The 18010-nt window shown below is 34.8% G+C and overlaps 2 protein-coding genes across 4 annotated transcripts; both read right to left on the reverse strand.

The window, feature by feature from the left end:
* Nucleotides 1-1494: 1494 nt before the first annotated feature.
* Nucleotides 1495-5070, reverse strand: LOC120145382 (mechanosensitive ion channel protein 8-like). Its single transcript, XM_039159231.1, has 6 exons — nt 3486-5070; nt 3266-3389; nt 2826-3119; nt 2552-2754; nt 2254-2476; nt 1495-1599 (listed from the first exon to the last, which is right to left on the reverse strand). The coding sequence occupies exons 1-6, from the start codon at nt 5054-5056 to the stop codon at nt 1495-1497; spliced, it is 2520 nt and encodes an 839-aa protein (XP_039015162.1). The 5' UTR covers nt 5057-5070.
* A 2081-nt stretch (nt 5071-7151) lies between these two features.
* Nucleotides 7152-13615, reverse strand: LOC120145547 (serine/threonine-protein kinase STY46-like). Of its 3 annotated transcripts, none has more exons than XM_039159373.1 (16): nt 13301-13615; nt 12722-12836; nt 11740-11831; nt 11452-11571; nt 11159-11213; nt 10863-10973; nt 10457-10507; nt 9712-9899; nt 9527-9634; nt 9309-9382; nt 8992-9167; nt 8765-8860; nt 8087-8167; nt 7909-7962; nt 7666-7800; nt 7152-7502 (listed from the first exon to the last, which is right to left on the reverse strand). In XM_039159373.1, the coding sequence occupies exons 1-16, from the start codon at nt 13492-13494 to the stop codon at nt 7428-7430; spliced, it is 1725 nt and encodes a 574-aa protein (XP_039015304.1). In that variant the 5' UTR covers nt 13495-13615; the 3' UTR covers nt 7152-7427. The 3 variants fall into 3 exon arrangements, with proteins under 3 accessions (XP_039015304.1, XP_039015305.1, XP_039015306.1); XM_039159374.1 differs by having other exon boundaries at nt 9712-9887; nt 13301-13614; XM_039159375.1 differs by lacking the exon at nt 11452-11571 and having other exon boundaries at nt 13301-13614.
* Nucleotides 13616-18010: the final 4395 nt, after the last annotated feature.

Consider the following 18010-nt stretch of genomic DNA (forward strand, 5'->3'; position numbering starts at 1 on the left):
AACAAAATAAAAAAATGAAAAACATATAAAAAATAACTAATTACAATAAAAATAAAATTAAAAATCTAATTCATAATTAATCAAAATTATAGGGATTAAATATATTTTTCTTTATTTTATTTGTTGGTGACTAAAATAAAATTATCTAAAATTCGGATATTAGAATCAAATAAATTAAAAATATAAATAGGGATTAAAATATTATTATTAAAATTAATGGATTAAATCTGTAATTTATCCTAAATATATTATTTTAATATGAAGGACTAAAATAAAAGAAATTAAAATTCGAAGACTGAACTAAAAATATTATAAATTCAATTTAGTGACTAAAATATAAAGTTTACAAGTACTAAGGACTGCGGAAGGGATTTAATTTTTTTATAATTACGCGTATAGTCCTTCCCGAAACGACGTCGTTCGGGAAGGACTATATGTCCAAACCGGCTGGCCCGAAGGGCCAGCCATTTCATTTTTTCCTTTTTTTTTTTTTTCAGCAGAAAGAGAGAGAGAGAGAGAATTCTCTCTGGCCTCTCTCTAGATTCCCTCACCGGAGGGAATCCGGCAGCCGTCTGCTGCGCGATTTCTGCCGGCCACCGCCGCCGGCCACCGTTTCGGTGGCCGGAAAAAAATATTTTTCATCCTAAATGTAGATAGGACCGTCCTAATGACGGTTCCTATGTTTTTTTTTCATTAAAAGACTCCCAATCGGAGCAAATCTACAATAATACCTTGGCTTTTCGAAGTTTTGGTGAGATTCGTGACGGTTGGGGCTCTCCGATGACAGGGTAAGGGGCTCTCCGATGACAGGGTAAGCTTTTGTCTCTTCTCTCTTTTCCTTGCTGTGGTTGATGCTGACTGAGATCGTTGGTAGTTTTATATCTCTCTCTATTTTCCTTTTTTTTTCTTTTGGTTGTCTGTCCTTCTGTCTCTGTGTGTTGTTGTTTCGCAGGTGGGGTGGGGCTTTTATAGCCACCACCGGTGTTCGTCTCAGACCGGTCCGAAGAGGGACTCTCGGTGAGTCACCGGACTACCAGTGGTGACTCACTGAGTAGCCATGGCGTGGACGGCTGGTATTCTGTCTTCTGGAGTCCTCGGTTTGGACGTGGCAGCGGCGGAGTCTGGAAGCGCAGCAGCGGCGGCCGCGTGGCCCTAGGGTATCATACCCTAGGGTTTGTGCTGGATGAGTATGGGCCGTTGGATCTCTCATATCCAACGGCTGTGATGATGAGGGCGGGGATTAGGGTTAGGGAACCCTAACTGAAAACCCAAATATTTAGGGTTTCTGATTGGATTTGGACCGGTTTCAGTGGTTTGTAACTGGGCCGTTGAATTGTAATTGGTTGGTTTGTAATTATATGTATTTAATATATTTAATAATAAAATAATAATAATAATAATAAAAATAAATAATATATAATAATATTATAAGTAATAATAAATATTAAATAATAATAATAATAATAATAATAATATGGATAAAAAATAGTATCTTCAGGTTTTACTAATGTCTTCACCATTGTCACCATCACCATCATCAATGTCATCATGAGAAACATCAAGATATTCATCATCATACTCATTTTCCCCATCATCATACTAATCATCATCATCGTCATCTTCGTATAATGCAGCAAAGGGCAACAAATGAAAGAGGCTGCATTTCGAAACATTTTGCAAAGAAGTAATGGCAGAGATCACAGTGTTCGGCTTCAAGAGAACATTGAAAGCAAGAGATCAATTTTTCAAAACAAAATCCTTGTAAAAGAAGGCATTTTTATAGTTACCAGTTTTCATGGTTTGTTATTCATTTCCAATCCCAGATCAATGGAAGCTATAAACTAATAAATCAAGTAAAACCCACCTGCCATCAATCAAATTTAACCAAGATCACAACAATATATGTAGTTAGCCAGTTTCAATTTCATAATCAAAGAGATGAAACACCAAGAAGGCCAAAAAAACATAAAAAGTCCCAAGAACTTGAGCTCAAACCCCTATACTAAGTTATAATTCTTTAAGATGTGGAGTGGAGTGAAGTAGTAATTGTATCATTATTTTCTAGGGAACTAATTAAATTGTAAGTGTTTTGAGGATAGGGTTCTGATGTCGTCCCTGTCTACACTAACACCTCACTACCGGTAAAAATCTTTAACCTGAACTTTACAATAATTAATCGGTAGCTTTTTGCTCAGAATTTTCTGCCGTAGGCCATGTCGAAGGGTAACGAGAGGAGGTAGGCAAGGCGCAGACATTGATGTCGATGGGGAACAACCGGTACTGAATGTCATGTTCTCTGAAAATGCAGGCTATTTCCTCAGCCAGTCGAGACCTCCTTTCCAGCCTCTCTCCGATGTCCTGGTAGTTCATTTTGTGAGTTACCCAAAGCGAAAACTTCATCCTGTTCAACTCGTCGAGATCTTTAACCACAATCATGGGATCAGAACACCAGTGGTCCTTTCTGTTTATGACATAACTGCAAACAAAATGAAACATTGAGTTAAATTAACAAATAGCGATTGAAAATGGTGTGTTTTCCAGCTGTACCTACTTTGTTATTCTTTGCTTCACGATGGCAATCTTTTCGACTGGTGTGACAATATGGATGGTGAAGTCGATTAAATCAAGCATATCCGGACTGCGATAAAAGTTGCCAATCGGCGTCGTTGAGAGAACACTGTTGGGAAAAACCATCTTCATGTTGTCGTATCTCAAGAAGACGGTGGTCAAAATGTTCATCTCCTCCACCACAACCTGAAACCACCAATGCGTGCTTAGACGACACGTTATAATTAACACAAAATTGGGGTTTTTCTTTCTTGTACCTGCACTCCATTGATCTCGCACCGATCACCGACGTCGAAAGGGTGAATGATGAACAAGAAAATTATGGATTCGAAGATGGTTTTGCAGGTGTTCCCGAAGATGAAGGCCGCTAGGACCAGCTGGGAGCTGAAGAGTGTGATTATCCGTGACGAAGCGATTTCGAGGATGATGAGCCAGATTACGATGATGATGGTTCCGGCGACGACGTTTATGATATTGTGAAGCTTGTTCACTGCGGTCTTTGTGTCGTTTAGGGTCAAGGCAAGAGCTTTTCGCTCTCTGTAGGCATTCAACTGAAACAAAAAGCTATTGTATGTATAGATAGAGTTCCAACAATGAACATTATTTCTTTTATAGATTGGTAGGGTGCTTATGTACTGGTATTCGTATTCGAATATGTGTCAGATATGAATCTTTTAGTATTGATAAAGAGTCTTACCACCCAATTCTTCAAGGATTTTTTGCTGATTCTACTCTGCTCATAAGCACCTTCAAAGGTAGCCATTGTTCTCAAAGCTTCGTCTTCTCGCATGAACCGCATCAAATCCTCCAAGTAGATAAATCTATCAATCAAAATGAGTGTTCCTTAGCTTAATTTGATCTTTTAACTTTGAAACAAATACATTTTGCAAACTAATTACCCAACCAGTGATACTCACTTTGAGCCACGGCAGGCCACATTATGGAAAATCTTCTTGGCAGCCGCTGTTGCTTCTTGTTCACTTCTGATCTGCCTCATCGAGTCATCCTCCATTATCTGCTCATCCAATGTCATCAACGTCCCGTGTCGGACCATCTTCATCAACCTCTTCATGTTCCAAGCCGAAATGTTCTCTTGATTGAGTTTATGGACGTGTTCTAATGCGATCCCGCTATCCGCTTTCTTTGTGGAACCCGATTTAGGAAGTGTTTTTAGCCTGGTGAATGTTTTTTTCAACATCCCACTACTTTGTTGTTGTAGAAAGGCATCCTCACGAAGATCCGACGGCACGGTTGCACCGGCAGTCTGCAACCTTCTGATCTCTGCTGCGGTTCTCTCATCTTCTTCTTCCATCCTTTGGCCTTCGATTATCGGAGAACCGGAGAGTGTCACGATCACGTATTGGGTAAACAACGTTTCTTGAATCCTATCGAAATAAGTACTAACATGAAAAGATGAGGCCAGTACTTTTACTAGCAGTGTCTTGAGTAACCATAAGAACGTGCTCACCAGGAAACATATGAGGATTTTGGTAACGTATTGAAGAAATAAGCTTTGCTTCTCAACTTTCTTGTCAAACAAGAAATGCCAAGCCAAAAGCACCAGGGCTAACCATAAGCAATTCTGCACCGGTCTCTTTACACCATAAACGAAATACAACATCCTTTTCCTTAAAAAGAAGTTCATCTCGATGAAGAAGACGATTATTCGGATTCCCCAACCCGAAACCAATCGGCCGCATATCAAAACAAGCAAGAACACTAGCCATTTCCATAGCTTAAGCTGCCATACATCCAGATCTTTCAATGAAGGGATGACTAAGCTGCAAAGCAGTGCACCGATAATAACAACAAGACTCAAATATTGAAGCCAAGTGAATGCATTAAGAGTAGTTTTCTTGTACTCATCGGGCAAATCTTCATCTGCAAAAGGGTCATCGTCTTCTTCATTTTCCGAAGCTTTCCCTAACATTCCGGACTTCATCTGACCCGAACCTCCTAACAAACCAGACATCAATTGTACCTCTTCCGGTGACCTGTCTATAAGCCTTGACTTGGTACTCCTCAGCCTCGATAGCAAACCCGACTTTCCGTAAGGAGCAGACACGTTCGATACACGTCTCGACGCATCCTCGTTCCGATTGATTATTCCGTTTCCATCGTGTCCCTGCGATTGGTTTTGGAAACTTGCGACGCCTGTTTCGAAAGAAACTCTTCTAGAGTCTCGAGATATAGCGGACGGATCGTGTCTAAGATCATCTATGTCTGCACCCATCTCTAATGCAATCTCGTTGCTGTTGGTGCTTTTGTTCATGAGATGATCATTCATCATCTTCCACGATTGTTCGCCCGCCGGCCATCGTTGCTTGTAATCGAAGCCATAATTACCACCCTCCATCCTCTCATCCCTATCTCCCCAGAACTCGTAATTAGGTTGCCTGAAACTGGTTTCGTGGTTTGGATCTCTGTTCCCCGTCCTCGACTCTGCCGGCTCGAGCGATACCGAAGATTTCCTGGGATCACCATCCATGGCGAACAGCGCTTCCTCGTATCGAAATCGGATAGAATTGGAACCTCTTCGGTGCTGGATTTATTGCTTCTTTCCTTCTTGGATGAGTTTGACGATGACAAGGCCTTCGGTTTCAGTTTCGTCATTGAGGATTCGCTTCAGTGAAGGCCATGGATGCAATCTCTGCATTGCAGCCTGCGAAAATTTAAATCTTAAACGTAGGGTTTGGGGCTGCTAGAATATTGGTGTCGTGCCTGATCTTCTTCCAAATGAGTTTCTCTTTTCTTTTTCTGTTGAGAAAATTGGAAGAAGAAAATTTGTTAATGGTAACATACTAACAATCAAGAAAGCGAAGAAAGAGAGAAGCAATATGAAGATTAGAGTAAAAGGTGGCGTTGAAGACGAAAGAGACAGAGAAAATGCATGGTTACACAGTTACTGCTAATTATAAAGAGTAATATATATATATATAAGAATTTCTGGTTTCTTTTATCATCTAGAATAATTAATTTCTGATTATCATTTATTTCCAAGTTCAAAGTCTCCTCCCTCAAATAATATACATTCTCTAATATTCGTAATATATATTTGTATCCGTAATTATTTTATCTTTATCAAAGATTATGATTATGCCTTGGTAAAATGTTCTATCAATTTAGGAAAAATTATGAATCTCATCATTCAATTTTCTTCTCACTCTTATTTTGGTCATTAAGATTTAAAAATATTTATTTCATTAATAAAACTTTCGATTTGCTCCTACTTTAATTACTCAATTTAACGTAAATGAAATGATGATATGGGAATCATATACACTAATGTAGACTGTTTTTTATTAACATGGATTTCATGTGTGATCCATGTCATTTTCTCTCTCTTTTTTCTTCTTCTTTTTTTTATTTTTTCTTATTCATTCAAAGAAGAAATTTTTACAGTTTCATCATTGTTTCACATTGGTGCTGCATTTATCATTCATCGACATCTTCTTAGACCACTCAAGATATTAAAATTTTTTAAATTTTAGTGACCAAAATAAAAATAAGAAGCAACTTGAGCGATAATTTGCCTGATTTTTTATTAGTAATAAATAAATAAGTAAAACAGTTAATTTGTGAGAGTAAAACCTGACGGTCCCTCTTCTCACGTAGATGGCGACTTGAAAGTAGGTAAAAAAATCCGAACGAAGAATGGAGAGTTAAAACTTCACGTGTTGACAGAGATGATGAGACATGTAAAAACCATTTACAGTTTATTTTGAACAGAAAAATGTAGAAAAAGTCAACCAAGTCTTACGTGTCACTGTCTACGTTCATGTTCAGCTTCAGAACTAAAACCGAACAACTCATAAGAAGCTTGCACTTGTAAACACCGGAATATAAATAAACAATTACTTCTACCCACATGCCAGGTCTAACAATTTAAGATTTGGGGTTATTACACAAAAGATCCACAAACTATATTCTCCTTGTAAATATGTTATTCTCAACAATATAATTGTTCGAACTGATAAGAAAAGGTAGAAGGAAAAAATGATTGATTTTTGTGGCTCCTGGGTTTGATTCCTTGAAGCAGAAATGTTTTTGTTATACCTATTCCTTCACCAAAATATTACATCCAATCAAATGATGGATTGATTATAACCCCTTGTATCAACAGTCAGGTAACAAAAAATGAAAAAAAAATATATAATATTGATAATTCAATGATTAAAATAAAACATTTTAAACTTGTAAATATAACGATTTGAAGATCTCTTGTACAATCAACTTTAAAAAATTTAAAATTTGATGTCTCATTTATATAAGATTTTGAATATAAATTTCAAGGATATTAAAAATAATTTTAAGAGAATTTTATCCATTAAGATTGATTTTCAAAATTTCAAGGACATTAAAAATATTATTTAATGAAATTTTATCTATTATAAGGACTGAATTTTAATGCATTAACAATAGTACAACAAATATTCACTCTTTCTTCTGATTCAACGATGATTTAATTGTTTCTACAACAACAACAAAATACGATGATTTAATTGGTGATTTAAACAGCTAAGGGGTCAATTGTTCAACCAAAGGGAAACTCAACATGAACCTGTAACTGATCCTATTGGATAATGCAAATTACTCGTAAAACTTATATTCGAGAAGTTTAAGATTCGAAATGCTAATACCTACAAAATATAACCTTTCTTTTATATCCCAATGGAAACGGCTGGCCGGAAGAATTGACATTCATGGTTGTAGACGACCGTAAATCACAAGGGAAACAAGTGAATAAAAAACATACTGTACAGTACTGATAAAAATGCCGGGAACGGCCTGTCCGACATAGCTAAAAAGCTTTATATTCAAGTTATAAACATATCTACCGTATAACAAGTCTTTTGTCTTTAATGGTGGCCTCTTCTAAGGACAGACAAAATTCCTCCCGAAGATTTCCTTCTATCCTCGCCTTCATCTCCTACCTGTTTTACAAATTTATCCGGCGTTAAACTTTTTAGTTTGATGTTCATATTCATTATTTGTGCCAGATTGTGCTTCGGAAAAGGGTGAAGAGAAGGGAGAGCGTGACTGTTTGAAAATAAGAGAGATAAGATAAAAAGCCATTTGCAGAGAATGAAAACAAACCTCCTTGGCAATTTGCTGTAAAATCTCTATAATTTCAGCGAAATCAGGTCTTAGTGCTGGATCTTGCTGCCAGCATCTCTCGAGCAGTTCAGTGAGCCTCGGGCTAGCATGCTTTGGAATTGTAGGACGTAGACCCTAGAATCGATATATATTTAAAAAAAAAGTGATCACCGTTGGTCTAAGCACTACAAAAGTAACCTTTTCTAAACCTTAAGATTAAATGGATAGAGACAGAAGGCAAACCTTTTGAACCACTCCAACAGCAGCTTGTAATGGTGTTAAGAACTCATATGGAATCTGAAAATCCAAACAAAGGCAAATAACCAGGGGAACCAACGAACAAACCAAAACGAACCAGCAGGCATCTTCGGGTATAAGTAAGCCAAACATATCAAAGAAAAGATAGTGACCGAGAAAATACCTTTCCAGTTAACAATTCCCACAGTACGATTCCAAAACTAAAAACATCAGCCTTGTGATCATATGGCTTGTGTTCAATAACCTTCAATGCATAAGAACTGTCGTAAGAAAATGAGGAGATGAACAACCAACTAGAGGAGGAATGATATAATCTAAACTCAAATGGATTAACACTATAACCAATTTACTTAAAGAGGAAAACAAAAGCAAGAATGAATATAGAGAACAAACTGATCAAGTTACAGCTCTATTTTCCCTTCTAGTCACAATAAAGAAACGCAAACGAAGGCGAAGAGGCAAATAAACCAATTCCTGAATGTTCCCTCCAAAAAGTATTATTTGCCTTTTCAAAATATCTCACATCTAGGACAAGTTTTGCACTTTAAATTACCAACAAAACTAGCAAATTTTTTTCTCAAAGCTTTAAACTATGGTAAATATGTAAATGAAGAAAACAACTTGGATCATGGTTCATCAAGGACTTCAGTTCTCTAATCAACTTTTACTGGAAATTAACCGACTGGATCAGCTAGCATTCACTAAGCCAAACCACATTTCTAGAACATGAGGCACTGCATACGATGCACATGTCCCTTTTTATAATTCGTGGGATACCCAAAGGAGAGTTTAGGGATATTCATGGAACATTTTTTTAACGGCTTTCACAATAAGACCTCACCTCAGGAGCCATCCATCTATATGTTCCAGTTTCAGCTGTCATAACTCCAGATTGAGCTTTCACTCTAGCAACCCCAAAATCAGCAACCTTGACCACCTGTAAAGCAAAGCCTTTAATAGAATTTAACCAAAATGAATTGTTCCCAAGCAAGATTTCAGGAAAGGAGTAATCCCTCAGAAGCTTAAGTCAATTACATGTACAAACTTGAGTAACTTCAATCATCTTACTTCATTTTCATCCATTAGAAGATTGGCAGCCTTCAAATCCCTATGGATTATATTATTTTGATGCAAGTAGTTCATTCCTTTAGAAATATCAATTGCAACTTTAAGCAAGGTTGGAAGCTTGAAAACACCCTTGTGTTTGTGAAGATAGTCATATACACTTCCACCAGACATAAATTCTGCAGAGAGAAATGACAGAAAGAAAACTAGCATTAGCATTTTCTTTCAACTACAAAAGAATAACAAAGTGAGAAAGATCAATAATCATAAATTTCACTTTCATCATGTTAATAAAGACAGCTAAAGAATCGGTAGGGTACCTGTTACAATAAACAAGTTTGGTGGCTTGGTACTTGCACCAATAAATTGCACAACGTTCTTATGCCGAACTTTCCTGCACATTTGAAGGAAATTTGTCATGAGCGGAATAGATTGTTCCTGGAACTAAGACGCATTCCATTTTGATAAAATAAAAAATCTACAAATGTCATATTGTTAGAATTAAAAGTTAGAATCATCGAGACAATTCAATACAAACCTCATGATAAAAACTTCCTGGGCAAACTCCTTCTGCAAATCGGTATTTATACTCTCTGGCTTCAGGACCTTAATAGCCACTTCCTGACTACAGTAAGTACCTTTAAACCTGAAACAGATAAAAAGGGGAAAATATTATATTAAAGCTTAAAAAAAAACTCCATAAGAAAGTAATTATTCACTTACAGATCCCCATATGACCCAGATGCAATTTTGTTCCCAAACTTCAAGTGTCTAGGATCAATTTCCCAAACATCAGTCCCATCATTAGGAATTGCCACGTGATTCTGATCACCATTGGTCCCCATTTTCTCATAGTACCTCCTTGGAGGGAAGGAATGCTGATTCACCCAAGATTGCTTCTGCAGAAAACCCTTTGAAAGAGAAAACTGAGTTTGAGTTGCTCATAATAAAATATAATATTTTAGCTAATAAATTATAACTTTCACAGCAGAAATGTTCATTTCTCTATGAACATTAAGCATGTCAGCAGTAATGCTGTACCAATCACTTATGCCGAAAGCATGTAATACATCCAAAGAGCTTATGCAGATCACAATACAAATATTAATCAATTCAGATTTAAAGACTGTCATCAAACTACTTAGAACTAGTTGACCGTCAGCCAGATGTAAACCTCCAGTGAAGAGTAACAAAAGGGTTAATGATGCATGAAAATAACTAATTCAGAATGATATGATAAAGAATCATTTCCAGTAATGGAAAGGCCTTAGACCTATTTACAGCTGAATAATTTTGCAGGGCTCCACTTCAAAGCTATAGAAAGCAATCAAAGACAAATAGCTCAAACATGTTACTGAATTGGACCCTCAACAAACCTGTATGTTAACATAATACCGCAACATAAATATGATAAGCACACTCGGTGCGAGCAAGAATATAAACTATGCTGATGGGATGGATGGATTACCTCAACTTTTAAGACTTCCTTTTCCAAAGCAACTTTAAGCTCCTCTGTCTCCTGACAATTTCATATCACAAGTCTGTCAAACAAGTTCTAGAAATATTATAATTTTCTGGTACAAAAACGCTTAAACCATTTAAGTACAGTAAGCACCAATGCAATTCACTAAATTAAACCTTAACATGTGTGCCAACAAAAAAAATAATTACCCTCTAAAATAACAAATAGAAATCACAAATTGAGGAAACAGACAGTTAAGAAAAATTTTAAGGAATGATAAGGACAGTTATATTGGCAGATAAACATAAAAGACTGGGGAAAATATCATGATAGCTGTAACTTTTCATCTAGTCAAATGGTCAGTGTACAAAAAAAACTATGTCCATATGAAAGATATTTTAATGAAATTTACCTCATAAGGCCAACCATCAACAACAAAAACATCTAAGGAGTAACCATCAACAGTGGAGAATGCGTGTGCTTCCTGGATGTTTAGCCCAATCTCAGCAAGCAATGCAGTCAACTGCAAGTATTGCACGAGCAAGATCCAATGGAATGAGAAACAATACTGAATTGTAAACATTTGAACTATTTCTGCAAGAAAAATGACTGCCTAAGAACAGTATAAACTGTCAGTAGCTTAGATGGAATTTAAGAGGGGGAAAACAAAAATTTACACTTCTATTTGACGAACATAATTATATATACCTGGCTGAGAAGTTTGGGTTTGTCTTCCGTTGAAAACATAATTTCATGCATGGGCCTGCATCGGCAACAATTAGAAAACCAAATGGATAGAACATATTAAGAAGGACACACATATCAGTCTATGAACAGCAACAGAGTGGGTGAGGACTCGTGACTCTAAGTAAGAAAGTTGAATATAAGAGCTTATCAATGCACTACTGAGTATTTCAAAGAAATAACATAAAATATTGGAAAAGTATAAGAAAACCCAAATGCAGCTCTTGAAAAAGGATATTTTAAGACAAAATACATACTGGGAAAAATGTGCATTGGCATGTACAGAGCTATCCCCATCTTCATCTTGAGATTTATTTGCTTCTAGTGCAAGGGCTTCAAGATTAGGGGATGAGCCAAAGGTAGGAGGCGGAATTATGCTGACAATCCAAACCCCAGCTAAAATTGTCAGCACTGACACCAAAAACAGTCAAGATGCAACATGAACAAAAATATTGATAGGAAAAAAAATTAAAAGATATCAGCCCCACACGTTTTATGAAATTAATCCATGTACATTACAGATGGAAAAGTTTTCAAAATCAAACCTCTGTCTTCTAGAGTGTTTTGGAGAACATTGAGCAGATTCCCCACACATGGGATTTGAAACAGCTGAATTCACATCAGAAACAGATTGGACCTACAAAAGCAGGAAGTCATCATTGTGCGTTTGACTATAAACAAATACAACAAAGTACCAGAATATTTGAAAACAAATATAGGGCTTGGACCTATAGGTTATCACATTTAGATGGAATTCAATAAATCTAACAGTTTCGGTATGCAATTTAAGATTATCATGTTGAATAATGTTCATATTTCACAAGAATCCCTCTCTTTCTTTCTACTATGACTGCTACTACCTTGAAAAGAAGATACAACACAAAGAATGATCTCCACGATGTGAAATGCAGCACAAGAGAAAGAATAAGTCAGATGCAACCAAGTTAGAGACAGAGATCAACTTGACAGGGGTGACAACTACAGGCAAAAGAATTTTTACATAAGCTATGGATATTTAGGCAAATTAAGTCAAATTTAATGTCCAAACTCATATAAACTCGCTAATTAAATAAAAACTTAGTATGCACTTCAGCACGCATTTTTGAAACAACATAGAAAAGGCAACTTAATCAACTAAATATAGATGCTTTAGTCAATGCAAACGAAAACTTTTATGTTACAGCATATACAGAATTCTACTGGACCCCCAAAAAGATCATTATTATTTCAACTTCGAAATTTTCTCAAAGATATAAGTAACATTTGTATGCTTATCATTGTTGGATACAATTAATAATATTTCTAATAATCTAAAAAAGCTAGGTACTTAGAACAGGAACATGAAATCTTTCAATTTACAAGGCCTGATAAGGCAAGGTACACCAAATCACATGACTCGTGGCAGTAACCCATAGGCATCCTATCATTCTAAAGATTTGCCAAAGAAATATAACAAATTTAAACTTGTACTAGAAAAGTAAAGCAAATCATAGTGCACTGTAATGAAATTGAAAAAGAACAAGTCACCTGCACAAGCCGAACTTCCATTGCCGGTCTATTGGCAGGGTCATGAGCCAAATGTAGTAATCTCTTGTGCATAAGGACATCTTCTTCCCTTTCCACATTCACATCCAACGCATAGCTGCAATGAGAAAACCCGCGCTTAATTAAAACAACTAATGATTAATCAAAACAAAATGAGAAAATGACTAATCAAATCGGCTTCACTCTACTTATTTCTGATCTTATAGGCAACAAGCCAAAAATCAACCAAAAAAATAAAGAATCAAAATAATAATAATAAAAAAAACAAAACCTTAAACAAGAAATTTATATTAAGCCTTACTGATTTAGACAAAATATTAAAACAAACAGTTCCTTAGCTAAGTTAAATGCAAAGAACAAAAACCAAACAGAATAAGATGATAAAAAAGGAATCTCCAACCTGAGATTCAGTATCTCAATTTTTTTTAAATAAATTTATTATAACATATACGGATAAAAGAAGAAGATAAATATGCAGAAATATTACTGCTATTTGCTTTTGTATTTTATGCATGCAGTAAATTTTCAAGAAAAAAAAACAAAATGTAATAAAGGATATACCGAGTAGGGAGACGATTGAAGTGAGCCCAAAGCTCTTCATCGAAGCCGGGCCGATTAGCCTCTTCTAGGTCGGAATCACGTAGCCGCCGGAGAACCTCATTGTAAACCTCGAGCTTTTGCCGCTGTTGCCGGCTCTGCAACGGCGACAAATCGTTCGCTTTGCTCACGTAACTCGCGTTATCCTCTATCACCATTGAAAAAACAAGAAGAAAATACAAAAGCAATGAAAGGGGGAACAAATAAAATACAAGGCAAAAGCCTAAAAAGCAAGGGAAGGTAAGGAAATGCGTGAATGCGATGATCTTTTGCTTTTCATTTACGTCGAGTTTTATATGGGAAAAAGGGAAGATTTAACAAAAATGTTGTGTAAATTACGCATTTAGTCACTCCGTAAAAACTTTGTATTTACTATTATTTATTAAAAATGTATTTGAGGTTAAAAGTATTTTTTATAAGTAATTTTAAACAAATAAATTTTAGAGAAAAAATAGTTTTAAAAAGTATTTTTTTAACTTAAGCGCAAAAACTGAATATTTTAGTATTTATGTTTAGATAAATACTTGAAATATGTTTATTTTATCCTATAATATGTTTTTTATAGTTTATAAATGTATATTTTTTATTAAAATATATTCATCTAATTAATAAATTATTTATGAGTTTGAAGAATTTATATCATGTTAAATTTTTTAGATAAAATTATTTAAATTTTTATATATTCTCGTAAAATACATAAAAATTTAAAAAAATGTATATTTTTATCATAATTTAAGTTGATGTATTTTATATTGTAATATTAAAAACTAAAAAATATTTAAATGTATAATTTTAAAATCAATCATTGGTATCTAATCTATTAATCGACAAATCTAGATCGAATTTTGTAGATGCTTATTATAAGGACGACCCTCCCAACCCAATTTACTCTATACGGAAATGTCAAGATTAAACACATAATCTTACTTAAAGATTATAGTGTCTCATCTCACCAGACCAATTGGCGATTGGTATTTAAATATATATTTTTAACTTACAATATATTGTTTAAAACAATCATTTATCCTCTCCAAAAAAATTTGAAGACAATATTAAACATTTAAATCTTAAATCAAATAATCCAAAAAAATATCAAAATCAATTTTCTACCACATTTTTAAGAATAATGATAAATAAAATTTTAATATATCTTTTTATAATCGATATTTTTAGTAATTTTTTTATCATCGTTAACTATTCATTCGAAGTTAATATCAAAATAAATTTTCACTTTCTCTGCATTTTCTTTTATCTTGATTTCTCTCAAAATTGATAAAATTTCAATATTTTTTTTTAATATTACCTTAGTTTGATCTGTAATTTCTAATATTTGATTATCATGAAATTAAGATATAATATTTTACTTTTTCCTTCTTGATCTTTTACTATTCAAATCTAAAAGAAAATACTTTAGTGCCGATCAAACAAAATAAATCTAAAAGTTTAAGTTTGAAAAGAACATTTTAGAGAATTTTACATAATATTAATAAATTAAAAAAAAAACTTAACAATTAAATGATAAAAAAACAAGTTTAAAGTTGTATAATTAAAATAGAAATAAAGATAAAGTTAAATGACCAAAAATGTAATTTATCTTTCATTAAATTATGTAAATATATTTATTTTTAATTTGGGTTAGGGAGGATGTTTAAAGATATATTTATTTTGCGTTTTATTTGAATTTTTTTGCCAGCTTGTTATTTTTTATGATTTAAAAAAAATAACTAGCAATATTTGAAAGAGAAAATGACTTCAGTGACCAAAAATGTCTTATAATATATAATTTTAACCAACTTTTTTTGTATTTGCCAAAATGACCAACTAAATCGCAATGCGATCGATAATTCGCAACCCGATCTCCGGTATCGCAAATCAGTTTCCAGATTCGCAATGCGATTCTGACTATCGCATTGCGATTTTCCGACTATCGCAATGCGAATATGTAAATCGCAATGCGAGTATGACTATCGCAACGCGAATATGTAAATCACAATGCGATTCTGACTATCGCAACACGATTCTGGCTGTCGCAATGCTGAATTTCAAATTCGCAACAGGTTTTAGTTTCGCAACACAAATGTTTTGGGTATATAACTACGTAGCAGAAGTAACTCATAACCTAAATCCCTAAATCGCAACTCATTCCATCTCCATCTATCACTCTCTCCGGCGACATCCGTTCTTATATCCAACGACATCCTTCCCTATCCGGCAACAGGTTTTAGTTTCGCAGCTCGTTTGTTTAGTAAATTAATTTACAATAATGAAATCATCTAATGTTGATCATGTTTGGATAGATTTGTGTTTTGGAGGGTCATGGGAGAATGTTCATGGTGTTTTACAATATATGCCTTTACCCATGAATCTTCAACTAAAACTGTCATTAAAAAAGTTAACTTATGAAACTCTAATGTTGCGTGTTGCAAATAAATTGAATTTAGAGCCCTTAAGTGGATTTAGGCTATCTTATCAGAGAAAAGGTAAAGTTTATTTGTTAACCGACAATGAAGATGTTGAACGATTCATTGCTTACATTAGTGTTTCGCAAGATGATGTTACATTGTATGTTGTTGAACCTAGAAGTAGTGAAGTTGGGTCAGTAGCGGGTAGTAATCAACTAAGTTTTTCAACCCCAGTTTATGGTGCTTAAAATTTAATGGTTCCACCACAATTTCATCACCAAGCAAATTTTGTTTCACCACATTTCCAATACCAAACACAATCTCAAAACCCACAACCTTTCCCTAATCCAAATCCCAATCAACTTTCAGCACCAAATTCCGGTTTTCGTATTAACCAGTTAGACGATGATGAGCCAACAGAAAAAATTGTGAGTACTAGTCGGTATTCGAAATTTGATCTTGGTCAATACCCGGAGTTTGATCTTGGTCAATACTCAGATTTTGATGATATTTCAGAAGAAGAAACAGACCCTGCGTGTAATGATTTTGATATTGATCAATACCCAAATTTTAATGATGAAACAGCCGCTGCCGAGGAAGATGTTGTTGATGATAATGAGGAGGAAGTTACGACTGTGAATGAACATGTTGAACATCCATTCTGTAATTCATATAACCCTGAAGAAGAAAAAGAAGAAGAAGAAATCCCCGAAGAAAATGCCACGGGAGTATAACTGGAATATGCCAGAATTACTTCAGATACCGGAAGAAGAGTTGGTAAAAATAGCAGTTGATTGTTACACAAAAATTATTCGTATCAAGAAAGATGATTGTTTTGATACAAAGGAAGACTTGAAGATAGCTTTGTATACGAAATGTGTGGAAGATGGCTATCAACTAAAAGTTAACAAATCAAGCAAAGATCGTTTCGAAACAAGGTGTATGATTGACAAAAACTGTAAATGGTGTATGATTGCAAAAAGGATAAAAGATTGTGAAATGTTTCAAGTTAGGACTTTTATTGATAAACATACATGTTCAATAACCCAAGTTTTTCCTCACCATAGACAGGCAAACAAAAAGGTGTTGGGTGGTTTTCTGGCTGAGTTAATGTTTTTGAATGGCAGGGTATATCGGGGACATGAAATTATGACTGACATGAATGCTCGGGTCAAGATTAGTATCTCATATTCTCAAGCTTGGAGAGCCAAATGTTATGCCTTGGAATTGTTGAAGGGGTCACCAGAAGCATCGTTTGCCCAACTGCCGGCTTATTGTCACAATATAAAGCTGAAAAATCATGGGTCAGTAACTTATATCAAAACAGATAGAGATGGACGCTTTAAGTTGCTGTTTATCGCCATTGGTGCTGCGGTTAGTAAATCAATATAATTTTGTTGACTCATTTTTGTTAGTTACATGCATTTCACATTTAAATGATTATATTTCTTGTGTATATGATTTTGTAGATTCGTTCGTTTATTACTTGCATGTGCCCAGTTATTATAGTTGACGGAGCACATTTAAAAGGTTGATACCTTGGAGTAAACTTATTAGCAGTAGCCATGGATGCTAACAATGGGATACTGCTAATAGCTTACGGGGTTGGCAAATCTAAAACCTCTGATTCGTGGATATGGTTTATGGGGCATCTTAGGGATTGCATAGGTCCTATTAGCAATCTGAAAATCATATCCGATAAGGCAAACTCAATTGACAACGCTGTTAGAAGGTGTTTCCCAGATGCTTTTCATGGACTTTGTGGTGTTCATTTATATAGAAATCTAAAATGAAGGTCTGCTGGTATAAAAAATCACAAATGGACATACTGAAAGGCTATAAAAGCTTATCGGGAAGTGGATTTTAATAAGCATATAAATTGTTTAAGACGTGTTTTGCCTTAGTGTGCTCAAACACTAGAAGATGTCGGGTTTGAAAGATGGTCAAGAGTACATCAACTTGGAGCAAGATATGGTTTCATGACGTCTAATAGTGCAGAATCAATCAACGCTCTAAGTCTTCATTCCCGGAAATTACCCATTACTATGTTAATGGAGTTTTTTTGAGCCTCTATTCAATAGTGGTACTACAAGAAAAAAAACCATGTAGGTATTATTTCTTTAAATTCATAACTTATCATATATTTTACTAAGTATTATTTATTTAAATTTACAGGAACATTGGAACATCGTGTTACACCATGGACTGAAAAAAAGATAACGAAATGTGTTGTGAAGTCAACGTCATGGAGAGTTGAACCATGTTCAAACAC

The sequence above is a fragment of the Hibiscus syriacus genome, unplaced genomic scaffold, assembly GCF_006381635.1.
Source record: "Hibiscus syriacus cultivar Baekdansim isolate YM2019G1 unplaced genomic scaffold, ASM638163v2 tig00110893_pilon, whole genome shotgun sequence".
Lineage (NCBI taxonomy): Eukaryota > Viridiplantae > Streptophyta > Magnoliopsida > Malvales > Malvaceae > Hibiscus > Hibiscus syriacus.

Excerpts from the sequence above, each read along its gene's own strand:
- LOC120145382 (XM_039159231.1), bottom strand. The coding sequence starts at position 5,056 with ATGGATGGTGATCCCAGGAAATCTTCGGTATCGCTCGAGCCGGCAGAG. Across the intron at positions 3,120-3,265 it reads AATCCTTGAAGAATTGGGTG|TTGAATGCCTACAGAGAGCG; the intron begins GTAAGACTCTTT and ends TTTTTGTTTCAG. Across the intron at positions 2,477-2,551 it reads GTGAAGCAAAGAATAACAAA|TTATGTCATAAACAGAAAGG; the intron begins GTAGGTACAGCT and ends TTTTGTTTGCAG.
- LOC120145547 (XM_039159373.1), bottom strand. The coding sequence starts at position 13,494 with ATGGTGATAGAGGATAACGCGAGTTACGTGAGCAAAGCGAACGATTTG. Across the intron at positions 11,572-11,739 it reads AAACACTCTAGAAGACAGAG|CATAATTCCGCCTCCTACCT; the intron begins GTTTGATTTTGA and ends TTGGATTGTCAG. Across the intron at positions 10,508-10,862 it reads TTGATGGTTGGCCTTATGAG|GAGACAGAGGAGCTTAAAGT; the intron begins GTAAATTTCATT and ends TGAAATTGTCAG.